The sequence below is a fragment of the Bombina bombina genome, chromosome 4, assembly GCF_027579735.1.
Source record: "Bombina bombina isolate aBomBom1 chromosome 4, aBomBom1.pri, whole genome shotgun sequence".
NCBI lineage: Eukaryota > Metazoa > Chordata > Amphibia > Anura > Bombinatoridae > Bombina > Bombina bombina.
Genome location: NC_069502.1, coordinates 496,343,405 through 496,366,052, shown reverse-complemented (window position 1 = coordinate 496,366,052; position 22,648 = coordinate 496,343,405). Strand labels below are relative to the sequence as shown.

At 40.6% G+C, this 22,648-nt stretch overlaps 1 protein-coding gene across 1 annotated transcript in view; it reads right to left on the bottom strand.

Annotated features, from left to right (window-relative positions):
- Window positions 1-22,648, bottom strand: part of ZNF451 (zinc finger protein 451) — a 215,049-nt gene that overhangs the window by 76,683 nt on the left and 115,718 nt on the right. The window contains exon 11 of the mRNA XM_053710403.1: window positions 12,015-12,158. Within this exon, the coding sequence (XP_053566378.1) occupies window positions 12,015-12,158 (144 nt within the window). The remainder of the gene's footprint in view (window positions 1-12,014; window positions 12,159-22,648) is intronic.

The following is a 22,648-nucleotide window of genomic DNA, read 5'->3' as shown; positions in this document are numbered from 1 at the left end:
AAGTTCGCAGCACCGCCTTATCCTGATGCAAAATCAGAAAAGGAGACTCACAAAAAAGAGTAGATAATTCAGAGACTCTTCTGGCAGAAGAGATGGCCAAAAGAAACAAAACTTTCCAAGCAAGTAATATAATGACCAAAGAATGCATGGGTTCAAAAGGAGGAGCTTGAAGAGCCCCCAGAACCAAATTCAAACTCCAAGGAGGAGAAATTGACTTAATGACAGGTTTTATACGAACCAAAGCTTGTACAAAACAATGAATATCAGGAAGATTAGCAATCCTTCTGTGAAAAAGAACAGAAAGAGCAGAGGTTTGTCTTTCAAGAAACTTGCGGACAAACCTTTATCTAAACCATCCTGAAGAAATATAAGTCTTCCAGACTCTATAATATATCTCTCTAGATACAGATTTACGAGCCTGTCACATAGTATCAATCACAGAGTCAGAGAAACCTCTTTGACCAAGAATCAAGCGTTCAAACTCCACACCTTAAAATTAAGGTTTTGAGATCCTGATGGAAAAAAGAACCTTGAGACAGAAGACTGGTCTTAACAGAAGAGTCCACAGCTGGCAAGAGGTCATCCGGACAAGATCCGCATACCAAAACCTGTGAGGCCATGCTGGAGCTACCAGCAGGACAAACGAGCATTCCTTAGAATATTGGAGAATACCCTTGGAAGAAGAACTAGAGGCGGAAAGATATAGGCAGGATGACACTTTTAAGGAAGAGATAATGCATCCACTGCCGCCGCCCGAGGATCCCTGGATCCGGACAGATACCAGGGAAGTTTCTTGTTTAGATGAGAAGCCATCAGATCTATTTCTGGGAGTTCCCACATTTGAACAATCTGAGGAAATACCTCTGGGTGAAGACCATTCGCCCAGGTGCAACGTTTGGCGACTGAGATAATCCGCTTTCCAATTGTCCATACCTGGGATATGAACCGCAGAGATTAGACAGGAGCTGGATTCCGCCCCAAACCAAAATTCGAGATACTTCTTTCATAGCCAGAGGACTGTGAGTCCCTCCTTGATGATTGATGTATGCCACAGTTGTGACATTGTCTATCTGAAAACAAATGAACAACTCTCTCTTCAGAAGAGGCCAAGACTTAAGAGCTCTGAAATTGCACGGAGTTCCAAAATATTGATCGGAAATCTCACCTCCTGAGATTCCCAAACCCCTTGTGCCGTCAGATACCCCCACACAGCTCCCCAACCTGTAAGACTTGCATCTGTTGAGATTATAGTCCAGGTCGGAAGAACAAAGAAGCCCCCTGAACTAAATGATGGTGATCTGTCCACCATGTCAGAGAGTGTCGTATAATCGGTTTAAAGATATTAATTGAGATATCTTTGAGTAATCCCTGCACCATTGGTTCAGCATACAGAGCTGAAGAGGTCGCATGTGAAAACGAGCAAAGGAGATCGCATCTGATGCGGCAGTCCTAAGACCTAAAATTTCCATGCATAAGGCTACCAAAGGGAATGATTGTGACTGAAGGTTTTGACAAGCTGATATCAATGTTAAACTTCTCTTGTCTGACAAGGACAGAGTCATAGACACTGAATCTATTCTAGAAACCTAAAAAGGTTACCCTTGTCTGAGGAATCAATGAACTGATTGGTAAATTGATCCTCCAACCATGAACTTGAAGAAACAACACAAGTCGATTCATATGAGATTCTTCGAAAATGAGAAGACTGAGCAAGTACCCAGATATCGTCCAATAAGGAAATACCAAAACCCTGTTCTCTGATTACAGAAAGAAGGGCACCGAGAATCTTTGAAAAAAATTCTTGGAACTGAGGCTAGGCCAAACGGTAGAGCCACAAAACTGGTAATGCTAGTCTAAAAAGAGAATCTCAGACACTAAAAGTGATCTGGATGAATCGGAATATGCAGATACACATCCTGTAAATCTATTGTAGACATATAATGCCCTTGCTAAACAAAAGGCAGGACAGTCCTACAGAAACTGAATGTTGGTATCCTTACATAACGATTCAATATTGATAGATCCGGAACTGGTCTGAAGGAATTGACCTTCTTTGGTACAATGAAGAGATAAAATAAAACCCCAGCCCCTGTTCCAGAACTGGAACTGGCATAATTACTCCAGCCAACTCTAGATCTGAAACACATTTCAGAAATGCTGAGCCTTTGCTGTGTTAACTGGGACACGGGAAAGAAAAAAAATCTCTTAGCAGGAGGCCTTAACTGAAGCCAATGCTGTACCTTTCTGAAACAATGTTCTAAAACCAGAAATTGAGAACGGAATTGATCAAAATTTCTTTGAAGAAAACGTAATCTGCCCCATACCAGCTGAGCTGGAATAAGGTCCGCACCTTCATGGGTACTTAGGAGCTGGCTATAGGTTTTCTATAAGGCTTGGATATATTCCAAACTGGAAATAGTTTCCAAACTGATACCGCTCCTGAGGATGAAGGATCAGGCTTTTGTTCCTTATTGTGAGGAAAGGAACGAAAAATGATTATTAGACCTAAATTTACCTTAGATTTTTTATCCTTTGGTAAAAAAGTTCCCTTCCTTCCAGAAACAGTTGAAATAATAATGTATTACCCTGGAAAGAAAAGGAAAGCAAAGTAGACTTAGAAGACATATCAGCATTCCAAGTTTAATCCATAAAGCTTTTCTAGCTAAAATAGCTAGAGACATATACCTGACATCAACTCTAATGATATCAAAAGATGGTATCACCAATAAAATTATTAGCATGTTATAGAATAATAATAATGCTATAAAATTATGATCTGTTACTTGTTGCGCTAAAGCTTCTAACCAAAAAGTTGAAGCTGCAGCAACATCCGCTAAAAATATAGCAGGTCTAAGAAGATTACCTGAACATAAGTAAGCTTTTCTTAGAAAAGATTCAATTTTCCTATCTAAAGGATCCTTAAAATGAATTACTATCTACCGTAGGAATAGTAGCACATTTAGCAGGAGTAGAGACAGCCCCATAACCTTAGGGATTTTGTCCCAAAAAAACTCTAATCTGTCAGATGGCACAGGATATAATTGCTTAAACGTTTAGAAGGAGTAAAAGAATTACCCAAATTATTCCATTCCCTGGAAATTACTTCAGAAATAGCATCAGGGAGATTAAACACTTCTGGAATAACTACAGGAGATTTAAAAACCTTAATTAAACGTTTAGATTTAGTATCAAGAGGACCAGAATCCTCTATTTCTAATGCAATTAATACTTCTTTAAATAAAGAACGAATAAATTCCATCTTGAACAAATACAAAGATTTATCAGCATCAACCTCTGAGACAGAAACCTCTGAACCAGAAGAACCATTATCAGTATCAGAATGATGATGTTCATTTAAAAATTCATCTGAAAAAAGCGAAGTTTTAAAAGACTTTTATGTAAACTAGAAGGAGAAATAACAGACATAGCCTTCTTAATGGATTTAAAAAATAAAATCTCTTATGTTTATCAGGAACACTCTGAAAATTAGATGTTGACGGAACAGCAACAGGTAATGTAACAGTACTAAAGGAAATTTTATCTGCATTAATAAGTTTGTCATGACATGCAATACAAACAACAGCTGGAGAGACAGATACCAAAAATTATAGCAGATACACTTAGCTTGATAGCTCCAGCACTAGACAGCGATTTTCCTGTAGTATCTTCTGACTCAGATGCAACGTGAGACATCTTGCAATATGTAAGAGAAAAAACAACATATAAAGCAAAATTGATCAAATTCCTTAAATGACAGTTTCAGGAATGGGAAAAAAATGCCAAAGAACAAGCTTCTAGCAACCAGAAGCAATGAAAAAATAAGACTTAAATAATGTGGAGACAAAAGCGACGCCCTTATTTTTTAGCGCCAAATAAGACGCCCACATTATTTGGCGCCTAAATGCTTTTGGCGCCAAAAATGACGCCACATCCGGAATGCCGAGATTTTTGGCGCAAAATAACGTCAAAAAATGACGCAACTTCCGGCGACACGTATGACGCCGGAAACGGAAAAGAATTTTTGCGCCAAAAAACATAATTTATGTAAGAACTTACCTGATAAATTCATTTCTTTCATATTAGCAAGAGTCCATGAGCTAGTGACGTATGGGATATACATTCCTACCAGGAGGGGCAAAGTTTCCCAAACCTTAAAATGCCTATAAATACACCCCTCACCACACCCACAATTCAGTTTAACGAATAGCCAAGAAGTGGGGTGATAAGAAAAAAGTGCGAAAGCATATAAAATAAGGAATTGGAATAATTGTGCTTTATACAAAAAAATCATAACCACCACAAAAAAAGGGCGGGCCTCATGGACTCTTGCTAATATGAAAGAAATGAATTTATCAGGTAAGTTCTTACATAAATTATGTTTTCTTTCATGTAATTAGCAAGAGTCCATGAACTAGTGACGTATGGGATAATGACTACCCAAGATGTGGATCTTTCCACACAAGAGTCACTAGAGAGGGAGGGATAAAATAAAGACAGCCAATTCCTGCTGAAAATAATCCACACCCAAAATAAAGTTTAATGAAAAAACATAAGCAGAAGATTCAAACTGAAAACGCTGCCTGAAGTACTTTTCTACCAAAAACTGCTTCAGAAGAAGAAAATACAACAAAATGGTAGAATTTGGTAAAAGTATGCAAAGAGGACCAAGTTGCCGCTTTGCAAATCTGATCAACCGAAGCTTCATTCCTAAACGCCCAGGAAGTAGAAACTGATCTAGTAGAATGAGCTGTAATCCTATGAGGCGGAGTCTTACCCGACTCAACATAGGCAAGATGAATTAAAGATTTCAACCAAGATGCCAAAGAAATGGCAGAAGTTTTCTGGCCTTTCTAGAACCGGAAAAGATGACAAATAGACTAGAAGTCTTTCGGAAAGACTTAGTAGCTTCAACATAATATTTCAAAGCTCTAATAACATCCAAAGAATGCAACGATTTCTCCTTAGAATTCTTAGGATTAAGACATAATGAAGGAACCACAATGTCTCTACTAATGTTGTTGGAATTCACAACTTAGGTAAAAATTCAAAAGAAGTTCGCAACACCGCCTTATCCTGATGAAAAATCAGAAAAGGAGACTCACAAGAAAGAGCAGATAATTCAGAAACTCTTCTGGCAGAAGAGATGGCCAAAAGGAACAAAACTTTCCAAGAAAGTAATTTAATATCCAATGAATGCATAGGTTCAAATGGAGGAGCTTGAAGAGCCCCCAGAACCAAATTCAAACTCCAAGGAGGAGAAATTGACTTAATGACAGGCTTTATACGAACCAAAGCTTGTACAAAACAATAAATATCAGGAAGAATAGCAATCTGTCTGTGAAAAAGAACAGAAAGAGCAGAGATTTGACCTTTCAAGGAACTTGCGGACAAACCCTTATCTAAACCATCCTGAAGAAACTGTAATATTCTCGGTATTCTAAAAGAATGCCAAGAAAAATGATGAGAAAGACACCAAGAAATATAAGTCTTCCAGACTCTATAATATATCTCTCTGGATACAGATTTACGAGCCTGTAACATAGTATTAATCACAGAGTCAGAGAAACCTCTTTGACCAAGAATCAAGCGTTCAATCTCCATACCTTTAAATTTAAGGATTTCAGATCCTGATGGAAAAAAGGACCTTGAGACAAAAGGTCTGGTCTTAACGGAAGAGTCCACGGTTGGCAAGAGGCCATCCGGACAAGATCCGCATACCAAAACCTGTGAGGCCATGCCGGAGCTACCAGCAGAACAAACGAGCATTCCTTCAGAATCTTGGAGATTACTCTTGGAAGAAGAACTAGAGGCGGAAGGATATAGGCAGGATGATACTTCCAAGGAAGTGATAATGCATCCACTGCCTCCGCCTGAGGATCCCGGGATCTGGACAGATACCTGGGAAGTTTCTTGTTTAGATGAGAAGCCATCAGATCTATTTCTGGAAGTTCCCACATTTGAACAATCTGAAGAAATACCTCTGGGTGAAGAGACCATTCGCCCGGATGCAACGTTTGGCGACTGAGATAATCCGCTTTCCAATTGTCCATACCTGGGAAATGAACCGCAGAGATTAGACAGGAGCTGGATTCCGCCCAAACCAAAATTCGAGATACTTCTTTCATAGCCAGAGGACTGTGAGTCCCTCCTTGATGATTGATGTATGCCACAGTTGTGACATTGTCTATCTGAAAACAAATGAACAACTCTCTCTTGAGAAGAGGCCAAGACTGAAGAGCTCTGAAAATTGCACGGAGTTCCAAAATATTAATCGGAAATCTCACCTCCTGAGATTCCCAAACCCCTTGTGCCGTCAGATACCCCCACACAGCTCCCCAACCTGTAAGACTTGCATCTGTTGAGATTATAGTCCAGGTCGGAAGAACAAAGAAGCCCCCTGAACTAAACGATGGTGATCTGTCCACCATGTCAGAGAGTGTTGTAAAATCGGTTTAAAGATATTAATTGAGATATCTTTGAGTAATCCCTGCACCATTGGGTCAGCATACAGAGCTGAAGAGGTCGCATGTGAAAACGAGCAAAGGAGATCGCATCTGATGCAGCAGTCCTAAGACCCAACATTTCCATGCATAAGGCTACCAAAGGGAATGATTGTGACTGAAGGTTTTGACAAGCTGATATCAATGTTAAACTTCTCTTGTCTGACAAGGACAGAGTCATAGACACTGAATTTATCTAGAAACCTAAAAAGGTTACCCTTGTCTGAGGAATCAATGAACTGAATGGTAAATTGATCCTCCAACCATGAAATTGAAGAAACAACACAAGTCGATTCGTATGAGATTCTTCGAAAATGAGAAGACTGAGCAAGTACCAAGATATCGTCCAAATAAGGAAATACCAAAACCCTATTCTCTGATTACAGAAAAAAGGGGCACCGAGAACCTTTGAAAAAAATTCTTGGAACTGAGGCTAGGCCAAACGGTAGGGCCACAAAACTGGTAATGCTTGTCTAAAAAGAGAATCTCAGACACTAAAAGTGATCTGGATGAATCGGAATATGCAGATACACATCCTGTAAATCTATTGTAGACATATAATGCCCTTGCTAAACAAAAGGCAGGATAGTCCTACAGTAACCATCTTGAATGTTGGTATCCTAACATAACGATTCAATAATGACAGATCCGGAACTGGTCTGAAGGAATTGACCTTCTTTGGTACAAATGAAGAGATAAAATAAAACCCCAGCCCCTGTTCCAGAACTGGAACTGGCATAAATACTCCAGCCAACTCTAGATCTGAAACACATTACAGAAATGCTGAGCCTTAGCTGTGTTAACTGGGACACGGGAAAGAAAAGAATCTCTTAGCAGGAGGCCTTAACTTGAAGCCAATTCTGTACCTTTCTGAAACAATGTTTCTGAAACCAGAGATTAAGAACGGAATTTATCCAAATTTCTTTGAAGAAAACGTAATCTGCCCCATACCAGCTGAGCTGGAATAAGGGCCGCACCTTCATAGGTACTTAGGAGCTGGCTATAGGTTTCTATAAGGCTTGGATATATTCCAAACTGGAAATAGTTTCCAAACTGATACCGCTCCTGAGGATGAAGGATCAGGCTTTTGTTCCTTGAAAGGAAAGGAACTAAAATGATTATTTACCCTGGAAAGAAAGGGAAAGCAAAGATGACTTAGAAGACATGTCAGCATTCCAAGTTTAATCCATAAAGCTTCTCTAGCTAAAATAGCTAGAGACATATACCTGACATCAACTCTAATGATATCAAAAGATGGTAACACCAATAAAATTATTAGCATGTTATAGAATAATAATAATGCTATAAAATTATGATCTGTTACTTGTTGCTCTAAAGCTTCTAATCAAAAAGTTGAAGCTGCAGCAACATCCGCTAAAAATATAGCAGGTCTAAGAAGATTACCTGAACATAAGTAAGCTTTTCTTAGAAAGGATTCAATTTTCCTATCTAAAGGATCCTTAAATGAAGTACTATCTGCCGTAGGAATAGTAGTACATTAGCAGGAGTAGAGATAGCCCCATAACCTTAGGGATTTTTGTCTCAAAAAACTCTAATCTGTCAGATGGCACAGGATATAATTTGCTTAAACGTCTAGAAGGAGTAAATAAATTACCCAAATTATTCCATTCCCTGGAAATTACTTCAGAAATAGCATCAGGGAGATAAAACACTTCTGGAATAACTACAGGAGATTTAAAAACCTTATTTAAACGTTTACATTTAGAATCAAGAGGACCAGAATCCTCTATTTCTAATGCAAATAACACTTCTTTAAGTAAAGAACGAATAAATTCCATCTTGAACAAATACAAAGATTTATCAGCATCAACCTCTGAGACAGAAACCTCTGAACCAGAAGAACCATTATCAGTATCAGAATGATGATGTTCATTTAAAAATTCATCTGAAAAAAGAGAAGTTTTAAAAGACTTATGTATACTAGAAGGAGAAATAACAGACATAGCCTTCTTAATGGATTTAAAAAATAAAATCTCTTATGTTATCAGGAACACTCTGAAAATTAGATGTTGACGGAACAGCAACAGGTAATGTAACAGTACTAAAGGAAATTTTATCTGCATTAATAAGTTTGACATGACATGCAATACAAATAACAGCTGGAGAAACAGATACCAAAAGTTTATAGCAGATACACTTAGCTTGGTAGCTCCAGCACTGTGCAGTGACTTTCCTGAAGTAACTTCTGACTCAGTTGCAACGTGGAACATCTTGCAATATGTAAAAGAAAAAAACAACATATAAAGCAAAATTGATCAAATTCCTTAAATGACAGTTTCAGGAATGGGAAAAAATGCCAAAGAACAAGCTTCTAGCAACCAGAAGCAATAAAAAATGAGACTTAAATAATGTGGAGACAAAAGTGACGCCCATATTTTTTCGCGCCAAATAAGACGCCCACATTATTTGGCGCCTAAATGCTTTTTGGCGCCAAAAATGACGCCACATCCGGAACGCCGACATCTTTGGCGCAAAATAACGTCAAAGAATGACGCAACTTCCGGCGACACGTATGACGCCGGAATCGGAAATAGAATTTTTGCGCCAAAAAAGTCCGCGCCAAGAATGACGCAATAAAATGAAGCATTTTCAGCCCCCGCGAGCCTAACAGCCCACAGGGAAAAAGTCAAATTTTAAGGTAAAAAATGTTAAATTAAAATGCATTATCCCAAATATGAAACTGACTGTCTGAAAAATAAGGAAAGTTGAACATTCTGAGTCAAGGCAAATAAATGTTTGAATACATATATTTAGAACTTTATAAACAAAGTGCCCAACCATAGCTAGGAGTGTCACAGAAAATAAGACTTACTTACCCCAGGACACTCATCTACATATAGCAGATAGCCAAACCAGTACTGAAACGAGAATCAGCAGAGGTAATGGTATATATAAGAGTATATCGTCGATCTGAAAAGGGAGGTAAGAGATGAATCTCTACGACCGATAACAGAGAACCTATGAAATAGACCCCTTAGAAGGAGATCACTGCATTCAAATAGGCAATACTCTCCTCACATCCCTCTGACATTCACTGCACGCTGAGAGGAAAACCGGGCTCCAACTTGCTGCGGAGCGCATATCAACGTAGAATCTAGCACAAACTTACTTCACCACCTCCATCGGAGGCAAAGTTTGTAAAACTGAATTGTGGGTGTGGTGAGGGGTGTATTTATAGGCATTTTAAGGTTTGGGAAACTTTGCCCCTCCTGGTAGGAATGTATATCCCATACGTCACTAGCTCATGGACTCTTGCTAATTACATGAAAGAAAAGTCCGCGCCAAGAATGACGCAATAAAATGAAGCATTTTCAGCCCCCGCGAGCCTAACAGCCCACAGGAAAAAAAAGAGTCAAATTTTTGAAGGTAAGAAAAAATGATTAATTCAAATGCATTATCCCAAATATGAAACTGACTGTCTGAAAAATAAGGAAAGTTGAACATTCTGAGTCAAGGCAAATAAATGTTTGAATACATATATTTAGAACTTTATAAACAAAGTGCCCAACCATAGCTTAGAGTGTCACAGAAAATTAGATTTACTTACCCCAGGACACTCATCTACATGTTTGTAGAAAGCCAAACCAGTACTGAAACGAGAATCAGCAGAGGTAATGGTATATATAAGAGTATATCGTCGATCTGAAAAGGGAGGTAAGAGATGAATCTCTACGACCGATAACAGAGAACCTATGAAATAGACCCCGTAGAAGGAGATCACTGCATTCAAATAGGCAATACTCTCCTCACATCCCTCTGACATTCACTGCACGCTGAGAGGAAAACCGGGCTCCAACTTGCTGCGGAGCGCATATCAACGTAGAATCTAGCACAAACTTACTTCACCACCTCCATCGGAGGCAAAGTTTGTAAAACTGAATTGTGGGTGTGGTGAGGGGTGTATTTATAGGCATTTTAAGGTTTGGGAAACTTTGCCCCTCCTGGTAGGAATGTATATCCCATACGTCACTAGCTCATGGACTCTTGCTAATTACATGAAAGAAATGGCATTTTCAGGCTAGTTTTTGAATCTGAAGGCTCTGAAGTAATTTCTCAGTGTTCCTTCTTTCAGAATGAAAATTATTCGGACTATTCTACCTTTTGTTCGGCTGGGTCAGTTTATGTCCTCTATTGATTTTAAGGATGTTTTCCTTTATGTTCTAATTCTCATGGAACATTATCAGTTTCTAGCTTGTCTTTTTAGACAAACTTTTGTTTGTTTGTTGCGTGTCCATTTGGTCTGGCTACCAGGAGATTTTCTAAGGTTCTGGCTACCGTTTTGTCTGTAATCATAATTCAGGGTATTGTGGGGTTTCCTTACCTGGATGATATATTTACATTTAGTATAAACTCATAGCTACAGTCTGTTTCTTCACCAACATGGTGGGAGAATCAGTTTTCCACTGAGTTTTTCTGGTTTCTCAGACAAGGTTTGTTTTTCTTGGAGCTCAGATAGATTCAGTTTTGATGAGTGTCTCTTTGACAGATTGAAGGTTTTGATAAGCTTACACCAGATTCAACCTTCTAGTCTCTTTTCCCTCAGTCGCTTTTTGCATGGAGGTATTAGATCTCAAAATTGCTGCATCAGATCCTATTCTGTTAGTTTTCACATGAGACCTCTTTAGCTTTGTATGCTTCAGCTATGGTGCCAGGATTGTTCTCACCGGTTTCTAGAGATTGATCTAAATCTTAGAACAAATCAGTCTCTGTCTTGGTGGCTGGATCATTATTCTTTGCAAGTGCAAGTCTTTCAGGTTTAGGGGGTCATTTGCGGCTCAGAGGGCACAAGGGGTTTGGTTTCCTCAGGAAGCAAGGTTGCCAATAAATGTTCTAGAATTATGTGCTATTTTCAGAGCCCTTTAATCTAGGCCTTAGTTGTTAAGGGAGTTTTATCTCTTTTAAAAAGACTGTCACAGTAGTGGCTTACATAATTATTCAGGAGGGAACTTGCAGTTTTCATTTTTTCTTGGGCAGAAGCCAACGGTTGTCTGTTTTCTGTAGTTCATATTCCAGGAGTGGACAACAGAGTCTCTGCATCTAGGGGAGTGGTCTCTTTGTCTGGATGTTTTCATACAGATAGTGGATCTTTGGAGTCTCCCAGAGATAGATCTGATGGCCTCTTGGTTGTACAGCAAACTTCCCAGATACAATGTAAGGCCAGGAACCCTCAGGCAAAGTTTGGGGATGCTCTAATAGACCACACTTTTTTTTATTTTGGTGTTAGTTTATTTTTGATTGCATCTTTTTCCCTGTTCATATTTTTTGCTCTTATTAATTTCCCTACCTTATTGGCTTGATCATACGTCAGACTGATTTACCAGTGAGGTGTGAAGAGTTTTTAAAGGCTCTTAGGGTTTGGGAATCTTTGCCTCTTCATAGTGGCAGGGAAGAGCAATTCCCAGGAGTAATCGTGATTATTGTGGACTCTCAACACCATGAAAGAAATTAATTTATCAGGTAAGCGTCAATTATGTTTTTGCATGTGAATTTTACCTTTGAAACCCCATATAAATGTTCCTTGGTTTAAGTAACCTGGTAGATGAGTGAAGAAATTTGCCCAGTTGTCCAAATCTATAAACACTACATGAGTCATCGTACGGAGATAGTCCAAATCAGGCAGCTCGTTCTCCTGTGCCCCTTTATAATTTAAACAAAAATCCAAGAGATAACAGATTAATATATACATTGTATTTTTGGTGTATCAGGTCTAAAACATTTTGTAAACATAGATTCTTAGTACTATCAAATTATATAACTGCATATATGAACTTACACATACACAATTCCCTGCATTATATAGCTGTTTTTTTTTTTTAAATTTAATAAAAATAAAAAAAATAAAAACCCTGCATGTTCTCTCTCAATTGAGGAGTTTAATTTTGACTTTAGTGTCACTATAGGTTTGTGGATGTGTTTAATTTCAAGACAAAGTAGACTTTTCATTCTTCTTCTGAAAACTGGTCACATAAAGGTTTCAAACCTTTATGTATATAGTTTCCATAAATTAACCAGTTGTTTAGGTCCACAGTGTTCATAAATTGACCAGTTTTTAGAAGAATAATGCAAGGTTTCATCTTGAAATTAAACACTTCCACAAATTAAATAATAATAAAAAATCTGCTACTCAGAAATTCAGACTAGGGGCCTGTTTGATAAAAAACATAATTTATGCTTACCTGATAAATTCCTTTCTCCTGTAGTGTGGTCAGTCCACGGGTCATCATTACTTCTGGGATATTAACTCCTCCCCAACAGGAAGTGCAAGAGGATCACCCAGCAGAGCTGCTATATAGCTCCTCCCCTCTACGTCACACCCAGTCATTCGACCGAGAACCAACGAGAAAGGAGAAGCCAAAGGGTGCAGTGGTGACTGGAGTATAATTTAAAAATTTAGACCTGCCATACAAACAGGGCGGGCCGTGGACTGACCACACTACAGGAGAAAGGAATTTATCAGGTAAGCATAAATTATGTTTTCTCCTGTTAAGTGTGGTCAGTCCACGGGTCATCATTACTTCTGGGATACCAATACCAAAGCTAAAGTACACGGATGACGGGAGGGACAGGCAGGCTCTTTATACGGAAGGAACCACTGCCTGAAGAACCTTTCTCCCAAAAACAGCCTCCGAAGAAGCAAAAGTGTCAAATTTGTAAAATTTGGAAAAAGTATGAAGAGAAGACCAAGTTGCAGCCTTGCAAATCTGTTCAACAGAAGCCTCATTCTTAAAGGCCCAAGTGGAAGCCACAGCTCTAGTAGAATGAGCTGTAATCATTTCAGGAGGCTGCTGTCCAGCAGTCTCATAAGCTAAACGTATTATGCTACGAAGCCAAAAAGAGAGAGAGGTAGCAGAAGCTTTTTGACCTCTCCTCTGACCAGAATAAACGACAAACAGGGAAGACGTTGCCTGTAGATAAAATTTCAGGGCACGGACTACATCTAAATTGTGTAGAAGACGTTCCTTCTTCGAAGAAGGATTAGGACACAAAGATGGAACAACAATCTCTTGATTGATATTCCTGTTAGTGACCACCTTAGGTAAGAACCCAGGTTTAGTACGCAGAACTACCTTGTCTGAATGAAAAATCAGATAAGGAGAATCACAATGTAAGGCAGATAACTCAGAGACTCTACGAGCCGAGGAAATAGCCATTAAAAACAGAACTTTCCAAGATAACAATTTGATATCAATGGAATGAAGGGGTTCAAACGGAACACCCTGTAAAACATTAAGAACTAAGTTCAAACTCCATGGTGGAGCAACAGTTTTAAACACAGGCTTAATCCTGGCCAAAGCCTGACAAAAAGCCTGAACGTCTGGAACCTCTGACAGACATTTGTGTAAAAGAATGGACAGAGCTGAAATCTGTCCCTTTAAGGAACTAGCGGATAAACCCTTTTCTAAACCTTCTTGTAGAAAAGACAATATCCTAGGAATCCTAACCTTACTCCATGAGTAACTTTTGGATTCGCACCAATATAAGTATTTACGCCATATTTTATGGTAAATCTTTCTGGTAACAGGCTTCCTAGCCTGTATTAAGGTATCAATTACTGACTCAGAAAAACTACCAGCTTCAGAGAAATTAGATTTTGATGTTTGAAGGGACCCTGAATCAGAAGGTCCTGTCTCAGAGGCAGAGACCAGGGTGGACAGGATGACATGTCCACTAGATCTGCATACCAAGTCCTGCGTGGCCACGCAGGCGCTATTAGAATCACTGATGCTCTCTCCTGTTTGATTCTGGCAATCAATCGAGAAAGCATCGGGAAGGGTGGAAACACATAAGCCATCCCGAAGGTCCAAGGTGCTGTCAAGGCATCTATCAGGACCGCTCCCGGATCCCTGGATCTGGACCCGTAACAAGGAAGCTTGGCGTTCTGTCGAGACGCCATGAGATCTATCTCTGGTTTGCCCCAACGTCGAAGTATTTGGGCAAAGACCTCCGGATGAAGTTCCCACTCCCCCGGATGAAAAGTCTGACGACTTAGGAAATCCGCCTCCCAGTTCTCCACTCCCGGGATGTGGATTGCTGACAGGTGGCAAGAGTGAGACTCTGCCCAGCGAATTATCTTTGATACTTCCATCATCGCTAGGGAGCTTCTTGTCCCTCCTTGATGGTTGATGTAAGCTACAGTCGTGATGTTGTCCGACTGAAACCTGATGAACCCCCGAGTTGTTAACTGGGGCCAAGCCAGAAGGGCATTGAGAACTGCTCTCAATTCCAGAATGTTTATTGGCAGGAGACTCTCCTCCTGAGTCCATGATCCCTGAGCCTTCAGAGAATTCCAGACAGCGCCCCAGCCTAGTAGGCTGGCGTCTGTTGTTACAATTGTCCAATCTGGCCTGCTGAATGGCATCCCCCTGGACAGATGTGGCCGAGAAAGCCACCATAGAAGAGAATTTCTGGTCTCTTGATCCAGATTCAGAGTAGGGGACAAATCTGAGTAATCCCCATTCCACTGACTTAGCATGCACAATTGCAGCGGTCTGAGATGTAGGCGTGCAAAGGGTACTATGTCCATTGCCGCTACCATTAAGCCGATCACCTCCATGCATTGAGCCACTGACGGGTGTTGAATGGAATGAAGGACACGGCATGCATTTTGAAGCTTTGTTAACCTGTCTTCTGTCAGGTAGATCTTCATTTCTACAGAATCTATAAGAGTCCCTAAGAAGGGAACTCTTGTGAGTGGAAAGAGAGAACTCTTCTTTTCGTTCACCTTCCATCCATGCGACCTTAGAAATGCCAGTACTAACTCTGTATGAGACTTGGCAGTTTGAAAGCTTGAAGCTTGTATCAGAATGTCGTCTAGGTACGGAGCTACCGAAATTCCTCGCGGTCTTAGTACCGCCAGAAGAGCACCCAGAACCTTTGTGAAGATTCTTGGAGCCGTAGCCAATCCGAATGGAAGAGCTACAAACTGGTAATGCCTGTCTAGGAAGGCAAACCTTAGATACCGGTAATTATCTTTGTGAATCGGTATGTGAAGGTAAGCATCCTTTAAATCCACTGTGGTCATGTACTGACCCTTTTGGATCATGGGTAGGATTGTCCGAATAGTTTCCATTTTGAACGATGGAACTCTTAGGAATTTGTTTAGGATCTTTAAATCCAAGATTGGCCTGAAGGTTCCCTCTTTTTTGGGAACCACAAACAGATCACTCCCATTAGTAAAAGATCTTGTACACAGCGTAAAAACGCCTCTTTCTTTATTTGGTTTGTTGACAACCTTGACAGATGAAATCTCCCTTTTGGGGGAGAGGATTTGAAGTCCAGAAGATATCCCTGAGATATGATCTCTAACGCCCAGGGATCCTGGACATCTCTTGCCCAAGCCTGGGCGAAGAGAGAAAGTCTGCCCCCCACTAGATCCGTTCCCGGATCGGGGGCCCTCGATTCATGCTGTCTTAGGGGCAGCAGCAGGTTTTCTGGCCTGCTTGCCCTTGTTCCAGGACTGGTTAGGTCTCCAGCCTTGTCTGTAGCGAGCAACAGCTCCTTCCTGCTTTGGAGCAGAGGAAGTTGATGCTGCTCCTGCCTTGAAATTACGAAAGGAACGAAAATTAGACTGTCTAGCCTTAGGTTTGGCTCTGTCTTGAGGCAGGGCATGGCCTTTACCTCCTGTAATGTCAGCGATAATTTCTTTCAAACCGGGCCCGAATAAGGTCTGCCCTTTGAAAGGTATGTTAAGTAATTTAGATTTAGAAGTAACGTCAGCTGACCAGGATTTTAGCCACAGTGCTCTGCGTGCCTGAATGGCGAATCCGGAATTCTTAGCCGTAAGTTTTGTTAAATGTACTACGGCATCTGAAACAAATGAATTAGCTAGCTTAAGTGTTTTAAGCTTGCTTGAAATCTCATCTATAGTTATTGAGTCGAGTCTCTTCCAGGGACTCGGACCAAAAAGCGGCCGCGGCCGAGACAGACGCAACACATGCAAGGGGTTGCAATATAAAACCTTGTTGAACAAACATTTTCTTAAGGTAACCCTCTAATTTTTTATCCATTGGATCTGAAAAGGCACAGCTATCCTCCACCGGGATAGTGGTACGCTTAGCCAGAGTAGAAACCGCTCCCTCCACCTTAGGGACCGTCTGCCATAAGTCCCGTGTGGTGGCGTCTATTGGGAACATTTTTCTAAACACAGGAGGGGGGGAAAAGGGTACACCGGGCCTATCCCACTCCTTAGTAATTATCTCTGTAAGCCTCTTAGGTATAGGAAATACGTCAGTACTCGCCGGTACCGCATAGTATCTATCCAGCCTACATAATTTCTCTGGGATTGCAACGGTGTTACAATCATTCAGAGCTGCTAATACCTCCCCTAACAGTACACGGAGGTTTTCGAGTTTAAACTTAAAATTAGAAATGTCTGAATCCATTCTATTGGGATCAGAACCGTCACCTGCAGATTGAAGCTCTCCGTCCTCATGTTCTGCATACTGTGACGCAGTATCAGACATGGCCCTATTATTAACAGCGCACTCTGTTCTCACCCCAGAGTGATCACGCTTACCTCTAAGTTATGGTAATTTAGACAAAACTTCAGTCATAACATTAGCCATATCCTGTAATGTGATTTGTAATGGCCGCCCTGATGTACTCGGCGCTACAATATCACGCACCTCCCGAGCGGGAGATGCAGGTACTGACACGTGAGGCGAGTTAGTCGGCATAACTCTCCCCTCGTTGTTTGGTGAATGATGTTCAATTTGTACAGATTGACTTTTATTTAAAGTAGCATCAATGCAATTAGTACATAAATTTCTATTGGGCTCCACTTTGGCTTTAGCACATATAGCACAGAGATATTCCTCTGAGTCAGACATGTTTAACACACTAGCAATTAAACTAGCAACTTGGAAATACTTTTCAAAGCAATTTACAAATAATATGAAAAACGTACTGTGCCTTTAAGAAGCACAGAAAAAAAGTTATGACAGTTGAGTAATAATAAACCGGAGAAACTATAACATCAAATTCTTTCCGGTAAAACACAATTTTAGCAAAGGATTGCCTCCATTAGCAATGGATAACTAACCCTGAATAGCAGAAAAAACGTACAGAATATAAACGTTATTTATCACAGTCAAAGCACAATCTCACAGGTCTGCTGTGAGTGATTACCTCCCTCAAACTAACTTTTGAAGACCCCTGAGCTCTGTAGAGACGAACCGGATCATGTAGGGAAGAAAACAGACTTGTGACTGAATTTTCTGATGCGTAGCAAAAGCGCCAAAATAGGCCCCTCCCCCTCACACACAACAGTGAGGGAGATCAGTAAACTGTCTTAAATTAAATAAAACGACCGCCAAGTGGAAAAAAACAGTGCCCAAAACAATTTTTCACCCAGTACCTCAGATAATTAAACGATTTTAACATGCCAGCAAAAACGTTTAACATCAAATAAATGAAATGTCATTAGAAAGCCTGTTGCTAGTCCCACTGCAAGTTAGGCTAAAGTCTTATGCATACAGTATTATCCCAGTGAAGTGCCATTCCCCAGAATACTGAAGTGTAAATATACATACATGACAGCCTGATACCAGTTGCTACTACTGCATTTAAGGCTGAGCTTACATTATATCGGTATGGCAGTATTTTCTCAGTCAATTCCATTCTCAGAAAATAATATGCTGCTACATACCTCCTTGCAGGTTAACCTGCCCGCTGTCCCCTGATTTGAAGTTTACCTCACTCCTCAGATGGCCGAGAACAGCAAGATAATCTTAACTACGCCGGCTAAAATCATCCAAAAACTCAGGTAGATTCTTCTTCAAATTCTACCTGAGAAGGAACAACACACTCCGGTGCTGTTTTAAAATAACAAACTTTTGATTGAAGGTATAAAACTAAGTATAATCACCACAGTCCTCTCACACATCCTATCTATTAGTTGGGTGCAAGAGAATGACTGGGTGTGACGTAGAGGGGAGGAGCTATATAGCAGTTCTGCTGGGCGATCCTCTTGCACTTCCTGTTGGGGAGGAGTTAATATCCCAGAAGTAATGATGACCCGTGGACTGACCACACTTAACAGGAGAAAACGCATCGCAAAAAATCTCACATAAGATAAATTACTTTTACCACAGACCAAAAAAGGAGAACAAAGAACTGACAGGGCTATTTCTGTAAATCTAAAAACAAATATACATTTACTCAAGGGTCTGACCAGTTTAAAAGGTCAACCTATCATTAAGATGTAATATTACTATGGTCTTTGTTTTATTCATTTCCAGTGTCTGATGCTTTTGTGCATATTTGCATTAGAAAAAACATCTAAGTGTATTATACCAAATACATGCAGCATGGGGATAGGCAATATGTATGTATGCAAAAGATTAATAAATTAAACTCATGATTCAGAGCATGCTTTTTTAAACACAAGTGAAAAGAAAGTATTGAGTGGCGCTCTGTAAAGAGCTGAGGGATAAAGGTTCAAATATCATATATAGAATAAATATATATGGAATAAATATGGGTGAGGCAGTTAGAAACACATGTGTTCAAGATAATGTGAATCACATATAAAGCGAAATTTATTTCATAAACAAGTGTTAAAAAGTTAATACGATTTCGTAATTAATACTTAAAATGATCTAGTTGACAGAACCACCCTGCCATTTTCGGAATCCACCTGGACGCACCTCGCGCTCCGCCTATCTGTTACATGCTGCCACTGTGTATGCTGTGAAGCGTTTCTCTGCCTCAATGTATCTATGCCGTTTTTTTTCAGGTATTCTTTGTTATTGCTCGCCATTAGAAATAGCGGTTTAGGTGCAGATGTATCAGCCCTTTCTTGACTGTTATTTCGATATATTTGACCAGTTCTACATATTTATTTACTATCAAGGATGTTAGCTTTCGTTCATCCCGGTCTAGTTTTTAATCTGTAGGCACTATATGTTTGCTTTCACTGTTTTGTTATGCTCTCCTATTAAGGAGAGCAGTGCCAATTAGGTTGTTTACGGTGGTTCCTATGACAACCACTTTGCGTTTTTTGTTCTGAACCAGGGGGTGGGGTCTTGTTTCATTGGTGGTTTTTCAGTATAAATGTATGTATTTCACTTTGTCACTTTGTCTGAGGAAGGGGATACGGTCCCGAAACGTCACTAATAAAAGGCACGTAATTTAAAAGACCAGTGAGTGCAAGCCATTTGTTTACTTATATTGTTTCTCCTGCATTCACCCTGGCAAGCTGCCGTGAAGTGCGAATGCTCTCCTGTGGCACACGGTATAAAGTTTAAACCTTTTATTAGAGCAACGCTCCTGCCCCTTTCTCAAGCTAATTACAAATGCAGAAAACACATCCTTTATAGACCTAACAATAAAACAGGTAACCAATAATCACACATGGGAGGGGTTAACAAAAATGACATCACCACAGCTCATTTTACAAGAAAAAGGAAATTTATGCTTACCTGATAAATTGATTTCTTCTATGATACGACAAGTCCACGGATTCATCCTTTACTTGTGGGATATTATCCTCCTGCTAACAGGAAGTGGCAAAGAGCACCACAGCAGAGCTGTCTATATAGCTCCTCCCTTGACTCCACCCCCCAGGTGACTGATGTTTTAAACCAAAAAATATAATCTGTCTTACATTGACAGGGCGGGCCGTGGATTCGTCGTATCATAGAAAAAATCAATTTATCAGATAAGCATAAATTTCCTTTTCTTCTATAAGATACGACGAGTCCACGGATTCATCCTTTACTTGTGGGATACAATGCCAAAGCTACAGGACACGGATGAACGGAAGGGACAAGTCAGATACCTAAACAGAAGGCACCACTGCTTGAAGAACTTTTCTCCCAAAAATAGCCACCGAAGAAGCAAAAGTATCAAATTTGTAAAATTTTGAAAAGGTATGAAGGGAAGACCAAGTCGCAGCCTTTCAAATCTGTTCAACAGAAGCATAATTTTTAAAAGCCCATGTGGAAGCCACCGCTCTAGTGGATTGAGCTGTAATTCTTTCAGAAGGCTGCTGTCCAGCAGTCTCGTAAGCCAAACGGATGATGCTTTTCAGCCAAAAAGAAAGAGGTAGCCGTAGCTTTTTGACCTCTACGTTTTCCAGAGTAGACAACAAACAGAGAAGATGTTTGACGGAAATCCTTGGTCGCTTGCAAGTAAAACTTCAAGGCACGAATAACCTCCAAATTATGTAACAGACGCTCCTTCTTAGAAGAAGGGTTAGGACACAGAGAAGGAACAACAATTTCCTGATTAATATTCTTATTTGAAACAACCTTAGGAAGGAATCCAGGTTTAGTACGCAAAACCACCTTATCAGAATGGAATATAAGATAAGGCGAGTCGCATTGTAACGCAGATAGCTCAGAAACTCTTCGAGCAGAAGAGAGAGCTACTAAAAACAGAACTTTCCAAGATAGAAGTTTAATATCTATGGAATGCATGGGTTCAAACGGAACCCCTTGAAGAACATTTAAAACTAAATTCAAACTCCATGGCGAGCAACAGGTTTAAACACAGGCTTAATTCTAATCAAAGCTTGACAAAACGACTGAATGTCTGGGACATCCGCCAGACGCTTGTGTAGTAAGATTGACAAAGCAGAAATCTGTCCCTTTAAGGAACTAGCTGATAGCCCCTTCGCCAATCCTTCTTGGAGAAAGGACTAAATCCTAGGAATCCTGATCTTACTCCATGAGTAGCCTTTGGATTCGCACCAATAAAGATATTTACGCCATATTTTATGATAAATTTTCCTAGTGACAGGCTTTCGAGCCTGAATCAAGGTATCAATGACCGACTCAGAGAATCCCCGCTTAGATAAAATCAAGCGTTCAATCTCCTTGGATTAGAAGGTCCTGTCTCAGTGGCAGTTTCCATGGGGGCAGAGATGACATTTCCAGCAGATCTGCATACCAAGTCCTGCGTGGCCACGCAGGTGCTATCAAGATTACCAAAGCCCTCTCCTGTTTGATTCTGGCAATCAGATGAGGAACGAGAGGAAAAGGAGGAAACACATAAGCCAGGTTGAACGACCACGGTACTGCTAGAGCATCCCTTGATCTGGACCCGTAACAAGGAAGTTTGGCATTCTGACGAGATGCCATTATATCCAATTCCTGTGTGCCCCATTGATGAATCAATTGTGCAAACACCTCTGGATGGAGCTCCCACTCCCCCGAATGAAAAGTCTGACGATTCAGAAAATCCGCTTCCCAGTTCTCCACTCCTGGGATATAGATTGCTGATAGATGGCAAGAGTGAGTCTCTGCCCATCAAATTATTTTGGAAACCTCTATCATCGCTAGAGAACTCTTTGTTCCCCCTTGATGATAGGATATATGCTACAGCCGTGATATTGTCCGACTGGAATCTTATGAATCTGGCCGAAGCCAGCTGAGGCCACGCCTGAAGCGCGTTGAATATCGCTCTCAGTTCTAGAATATTTATTGGAAGTAGGGCCTCCTCCTGAGTCCACACACCCTGAGCCTTCAGGAAATTCCAGACTGCACCCCAGCCCAAGAGGCTGGCGTCCGTCGTCATTATGACCCATGCTGGCCTGCAGAAACACATTCCCTGGGACAGATGATCCTGTGACAACCACCAAAGAAGAGAGTCTCTGGTCTCTTGATCCAGATTTATCTGAGGAGATAAATTTGCATAATCCCCATTCCACTGTCTGAGCATGCACAGTTGCAGTGGTCTGAGATGCAAGCGAGCAAACGGAACTATGTCCATTGCCGCTACCATTAGTCCGATTACCTCCATACACTGAGCCACTGATGGCCGAGGAATGGAATGAAGAGCTCGGCAAGTGGTTAAGATCTTTGATTTTTTGACCTCTGACAGAAAAATTTTCATGTCTACCGAGTCTATCAGAGTTCCTAGGAACGGAACTCTTGTTAGAGGAACAAGTGAACTCTATTTTATGCTTACCTTCCACCCGTGAGATCTTAGAAAAGCCAACACGTTGTCCGTGTGAGATTTGGCTAGTTGACGCCTGAATCAAAATATCGTCCAGATAGGGCGCCACTGCTATGCCCCGCAGCCTTTGAACCGCCAGAAGGGACCCTAGCACCTTTGTGAAAATTCTGGGAGCTGTGGCCAACCCAAAAGGAAGGGCCACAAACTGGTAATGTTTGTCCAGGAAG